At 63.1% G+C, this 6564-nt stretch overlaps 1 protein-coding gene across 1 annotated transcript; it reads left to right on the top strand.

The window, feature by feature from the left end:
* The first annotated feature begins 990 nt into the window (after positions 1–990).
* LOC134353250 (fat storage-inducing transmembrane protein 1) lies at positions 991–6352 on the top strand. The gene is made up of 2 exons (XM_063061283.1): positions 991–1420; positions 4626–6352. Exons 1-2 carry the CDS (start codon positions 1182–1184, stop codon positions 5701–5703), a joined length of 1317 nt encoding a protein of 438 aa, XP_062917353.1. The 5' UTR covers positions 991–1181; the 3' UTR covers positions 5704–6352.
* Positions 6353–6564: the final 212 nt, after the last annotated feature.

Raw genomic sequence — 6564 nt, 5'->3', positions numbered from 1 at the left:
CCCGAGTTGATCAACTCCCGAGTCCCCAATAGCAGGCGGCAAAAGGGAGAAACTCCCTGCCATAAACCTCCAGGCACCGTCAACTTGCCGATGCCTTGGAAGCAGCCGACCACAGCAGACACTGAGTCCATCCGTCCGAAAACTTCGAGCCTCTGACCAGCCCCTCCGATACAGCCTGCCGAGCGCCTTCGACCTCTCCCCAGCCACTGAAACATGCAAAGCCGAGGATTTCAGGGCCTTCTGCTCCGGAGATTCCGGTTACCACACAGTAGCAGCGGCAGCAAAGCGGGCATTCCAGAAGTTTTCCAGATGTTCCTCCACACTCTCACGTCCGTCTCCATCAAATCAGGATTGTGCACGGTCCCCTACTTGACAGATAATAGACATCATTCACCGGAGAGGCCGCGCACGCTGCCGTCGTGTCGCCATCTTCTCCTCCTCTAGAACAGTAGATGAGGAGGATCTTCTTTAGCCCGAGAGTGGTGAGCTTGTGGAATTCATTGCCACAGCTGGCTGTGGAGGCCAAGTCGTTGCTTGATAGATTCAGGTTTAGTCAAGGCATGGAGGGATCTGGGATGAAGGCGGGAGTTTGGGACTGAGAGAGAGAGATGGACGCCCATGACGAAATTGCGGACCAGAGTCGATGGGCCAAAGGGCCTAATTCTGCTCCTCTATCTGATGGTTTTATGGAGTACGGTGGGGTGGGGGCAGGGACGGGGGCTCTAGCGGGATATTGAACGCCCCAGTGAAGATTTCGACGTTTGAACGAGAGGATGGGTCTGTCTGGCCTCCCCCCACCCCCCGCTGTTCTCCCTGCTCTCCGCAGTCCTTGCACCCTCAAACCCCTCACCTCCCTCACTCGCGACCTATCGGGGGAAGGGGTGGAACTCGAGTGGGGCTCTCTCTTTCTCTCTCTCTCTCCCCTCCCTCCCGTGTCCCGGGCAGAGTTCCCACCCCCTCCCACGTCCCGGGAGGATGACAACAGCTGCCGGGCCTGCGGCTGCTATTTTGGGCTGCAGTCTGTGGCCAACCGGAGCTGGTGGACAGGCCTAGCAGTGACAGGGCAACGGAGGCTGGTGGAGAGTGAGGGGGAAACTGAGCGAGGCCAGAGAGGGCCAGGAGAGACTGGAGAGAAAGGGTCAGGGGAGAGAGGGTAACTGGGCTTTGAGAGGGTCCTGGCAATGTGGGAGGGCAAATGGCCGGCCCGGCTCTGGCCGCTCCCGGGACTGTCCACGGCTGCCAGGGTGCTGGGCGCGGCTCTGGTGGTGGGCACCGACCATCTGGCAAACTTCCTGGGGCACCCGTGGGTGCTGTCGCACTACCACCTCTGGCTGGCCACCCTGGTTGTCTTCGGGCCGCTGCTGCAGTTTCACATCAGCCCGCGGATCATCTTCGCCAACAGGAACAATTACTTCTACGTGTGAGTCTTCCCCCCGTTCAACCTCTTATCCCACCTCCCACCCCCAGCCCGTCTGACCTGTGCTATCGTCACCCCCCCGGCCCGTCTGACCTGTGATATCCTCCCACCCCCAGCCCGTCTGACCTGTGATATCCTCCCACCCCCAGCCCGTCTGACCTGTGATATCCTCACCCCCCCAGCCCGTCTGACCTGTGCTATCCTCCCACCCCCAGCCCGTCTGACCTGTGATATCCTCACCCCCCCAGCCCGTCTGACCTGTGATATCATCACCCCCCCAGCCCGTCTGACCTGTGATATCCTCACCCCCCCAGCCCGTCTGACCTGTGCTATCCTCCCACCCCCAGCCCATCTGACCTGTGATATCCTCACCCCCCCCCCGGCCCGTCTGACCTGTGATATCCTCCCACCCCCAGCCCGTCTGACCTGTGATATCCTCACCCCCCCAGCCCGTCTGACCTGTGATATCCTCACCCCCCCAGCCCGTCTGACCTGTGATATCATCACCCCCCCAGCCCGTCTGACCTGTGATATCATCACCCCCCCAGCCCGTCTGACCTGTGATATCATCACCCCCCCAGCCCGTCTGACCTGTGATATCCTCACCCCCCCAGCCCGTCTGACCTGTGATATCCTCCCACCCCCAGCCCATCTGACCTGTGATATCCTCACCCCCCCAGCCCGTCTGACCTGTGATATCCTCCCACCCCCAGCCCATCTGACCTGTGATATCCTCCCACCCCCAGCCCATCTGACCTGTGCTATCGTCACCCCCCCCCCGGCCCGTCTGACCTGTGTAATCCTCACCCCCCCAGCCCATCTGACCTGTGATCCCACCCCCAGCCCATCTGACCTGTGATATCCTCCCACCCCCAGCCCGTCTGACCTGTGCTATCGTCACCCCCCCGGCCCGTCTGACCTGTGATATCCTCCCACCCCCAGCCCGTCTGACCTGTGATATCCTCCCACCCCCAGCCCGTCTGACCTGTGATATCCTCCCACCCCCAGCCCATCTGACCTGTGATATCCTCCCACCCCCCAGCCCGTCTGACCTGTGATATCATCACCCCCCCAGCCCATCTGACCTGTGCTATCCTCACCCCCCAGTCTGTCTGACCTGTGATATCCTCACCCCCACCAGCCTGTCTGACCTGTGTAATCCTCACCCCCCCAGCCCGTCTGACCTGTGATGTCCTCCCACCCCCAGCCCGTCTGACCTGTGCTATTGTCACCCCCCAGTCTGACTGACCGGTGCTATCGTCACCCCCCAGTTTGTCTGACCTGTGCTATCGTCACCCCCCCCAGCCCGTCTGACCTGTGATATCCTCCCACCCCCAGCCCATCTGACCTGTGTAATCCTCACCCCCCCAGCCCGTCTGACCTGTGATATCCTCCCACCCCCAGTCCATCTGACCTGTGTAATCCTCACCCCCCCAGCCCATCTGACCTGTGTAATCCTCACCCCCCCAGCCCGTCTGACCTGTGTAATCCTCACCCTCCCAGCCCGTCTGACCTGTGTAATCCTCCCACCCCCAGCCCGCCTGACCTGTGCTATCGTCACCCCCCAGTCTGTCTGACCTGTATAATCTTCACCCCCCCCAGCCCATCTGACCTGCGATATCATCACCCCCCAGCCCGTCTGACCTGTGTAATCGTCACCCCCCAGTCTGTCTGACCTGTGATATCGTCACCCCCCCAGCCCGTCTGACCTGTGATATCGTCATCCCACCCCCCCCAGCCTGTCTGACCTGTGCTATCGTCACCCCCCAGTCTGTCTGACCTGTATAATCCTCACCCCCCCCAGCCCATCTGACCTGTGATATCATCACCCCCCAGCCCGTCTGACCTGTGTAATCGTTACCCCCCAGTCTGTCTGACCTGTGCTATCGTCACCCCCCAGTCTGTCTGACCTGTGATATCGTCACCCCCCCAGCCGTCTGACCTGTGATATCATCACCCCACCCCCCCAGCCCGTCTGACCTGTGCTATTGTCACCCCCCAGTCTGTCTGACCTGTGATATCATCACCCCCCCAGCCCATCTGACCTGTGATATTGTCACCCCCCCCCAGCCCGTCTGACCTGTGGTATCGTCACCCCACCCCCCAGCCCGTCTGACCTGTGCTATTGTCACCCCCCAGTCTGTCTGACCTGTGATATCGTCATCCCCCCAGCCCGTTTGACCTGTGTAATCCTCACCCCCCCAGCCCGTCTGACCTGTGCTATCGTCACCCCACCAGTCTGTCTGACCTGTGATATCGTCACCCCCCAGTCTGTCTGACCTGTGTAATCGTCACCCCCCCAGCCCGTCTGACCTGTGATATTGTCACCCCCCAGTCTGTCTGACCTGTATAATCCTCACCCCCCAGCCCATCTGACCTATGATATCATCACCCCCCCAGCCCGTCTGACCTGTGTAATCGTCACCCCCCCCAGCCCGTCTGACCTGTGCTATTGTCACCCCCCAGTCTGTCTGACCTGTGATATCGTCACCCCCCCAGCCCGTCTGAACTGTGTAATCCTCACCCCCCCCAGCCCGTCTGACTTGTGCTATCGTCACCCCCCAGTCTGTCTGACCTGTGCTATCGTCACTCCCCAGTCTGTCTGACCTGTGAAATCCTCACCCCCACAGCCCGTCTGACCTGTGATGTCATCGCCCCCCAGTCTGTCTGACCTGTGCTATCGTCACCCCCCAGTCTGTCTGACCTGTGATATCCTCACCCCCCCCAGCCCGTCTGACCTGGCTTATCGTCACACCCCCAGCCCATCCGACCTGCGCTATCGTCACCCCACAGTCTGTCTGACCTGTGATATCGTCACCCCCCAGCCCGTCTGACCTGTGCTATCGTCACCCCCCCAGTCTGTCTGACCTGTGATATCGTCACCCCACCCCCCCAGCCCGTCTGACCTGTGATATCGTCACCCCACCCCCCCAGCCCGTCTGACCTGTGCTATCGTCACCCCCCAGCCCGTCTGACCTGTGATATCCTCACCCCCCCCACCCCCAGCCCGTCTGACCTGTATTTTCACCCTCGGCCCCTGCAAACCCTCCCCTCTCACTGAAGCTAAACTCTTGAAACCTTTGCTGCCTCATCTAATTCAACCCATTGTCTCTTTTCTCTCTCCTGTCCCCTTCTCCATTCAACCCCTCTTCCTCCTTCCTTCTCCCTGTCCTTCCCCTCCTTTCCCACCCCCCCCCCACTGTCACAGCCGCTTCGTGGACTCGGCCTGGGGCTGGACGCTGTTGCTGTCGGCCGGGTTCCTGCTGCCGCTCTCAGTGCTGAGCCGGGAGAGAGGCCGGGCGGCTCCGTCCCCGCGGCCCCTGCTGCGCCTGGGCCTGGCCAGCGGCCTGCAGCTGGTCTGCCTGCGGGTTTTCGGCCTGCTGCGCGACGCCAGTGGCACCTGCCTGGCGCCGGCCGAGGGCGGCCTGCTGCTGCTCCTGCCGGAGGCCGAGGCCGGGGCCTTGGGCCAGGCGGCCTGCCTCTCCCAGCCGGGCCGCCAGTGGCGCGGCTACGCCGTCTCGACGCCCTGCTTCCTGCTGAGCTACAGCTCGCTGGTGCTGGCCGAGGAGCTGGCCCCATTCCGGGCCTACCTGCGAGCCGGGCGCCCGGCGCCGGCCCCCCTCCGGCTCCTCTTCCTGCTGGCCGCCACCCTGCTAGGCCTGTGGAGCGGCCTGCTCGTCCTCTCCGCCGCCCTCTTCCACCGCTACTCGGAGAAGCTGGCGGGCGCCAGCGCCGCTCAGCTCTGCTGGCGGCTCACCTACCGTCTGTGGTACCCTTGGCTGTGGGGGCCGGGCCCGCCCGGGCAAGGCCTGGGGCTGGAGCTGGACACCAGGCCGAGGAGGGGCTCGGAGGAGAAGTGCCCTGGGAGCTGGGGACAGGATGAGTGGTGTCCCGGGGTGCGGAGGGTCTCTGGAGACTGGAGTCCGGCAGCCTGGAGTTCAGGAGGGGAGACAGCCCCCTGGTCCTGGGGTCCGGGTGCAGGGAAGGGCCCGGGAGATAGGGGTCCTGGAGGGGCACGGATGACAGGGAGCTGGGGGCCGGGGCCGTGGTCCTTGGGCCCAGGGAGGGACAGGGCCCCTGGGGACTGGGATCCTGGGTCTGAGCGGATCCCGTGCGCCTGGGTTCCCGGAAGGGAGAGGGTCCTAGAGGACCGTGGTCTCAGAGGGGACTGGGGAGCGGGGCCTGGGCCTGGGCCCGGATACCGACAGGTGGGCCGCAGGTGCATCTGTGGGGCGCTGCAGAGCAGGTGGGATCCGGCCTCAGAGACCATGTGCTATCGGGAGTGAGGGGAGGGGAGGAGAGGGAACAGGATTTTTAACCCCCCCCCTCCCTCGGGATCGACGAGCTGCCAAACCCTGTGATACCGCGAGTTGGGGGGGAGAGGAGGCGTGGACCAGCATCACAGGGCCTTGGACTCTGACACACAGGAGGCTGCAGAACTTGGACGATGGGGACCCCCGGATCTTGGCAGCAGACCCTTGTGAGTCGGATGTGGACACTGGATCACAGCGGCCCACACATCAGAACCCAGGGACATCTGAAAGGCTTTGGCCTCAGACACAACCCCAGAGGCAACTAGAGACTGGACCACAGGGGTCGTCCAACCCAAAGCGAGCCCAGACATGGGACTGAGAGACCCACAGGAGGCCACAGCCCCAGACGTGGGACGTAGGCACCCACGGATCTCCAGTGGACCCCAGGGAACGAGTGACCCTAACATGTACCCGGGGGAGGCTTCAAACTCTGGACACAAGAACCCTGAAACTCAACGAGCAGCCAAGCGAAGTCCCTCCCGAGGACAGAGGGCTCCACCCGTTCCAACACCTCCCTCGCCCAGCTGGAACAGACAAGGAGGTGGACGCGGAGCAAAAACCTGTTCCCCACCTGCCCAACAGAACCGAAGCACGCAATGTACCGAAATTAAAGCTGGGATCGACCTGTTACTGCCTGGTGTTTGTGCTGGGGCAAGGTGGGGGGGTTCTGTGGCTGAGGGCAACGGGGGTGCTGAGGGTGAGGGGAGGGTGCCGAGGGCGAGGGGGGGTGCCGAGGGCGAGGGGAATGCTGAGGGTGAGGGGGGTGCTGAGGGTGAGGGGAGGGTGCCAAGGGCGAGGGGGGGTGCTGAGGGTGAGGGGAGGGTGCCGAGGGTG

The sequence above is a fragment of the Mobula hypostoma genome, chromosome 10 (assembly GCF_963921235.1).
Source record: "Mobula hypostoma chromosome 10, sMobHyp1.1, whole genome shotgun sequence".
Classification (NCBI taxonomy): domain Eukaryota; kingdom Metazoa; phylum Chordata; class Chondrichthyes; order Myliobatiformes; family Myliobatidae; genus Mobula; species Mobula hypostoma.
Note: the sequence above shows the minus strand (reverse complement) of the source record. Positions and strands in the feature narration are given on the sequence as shown.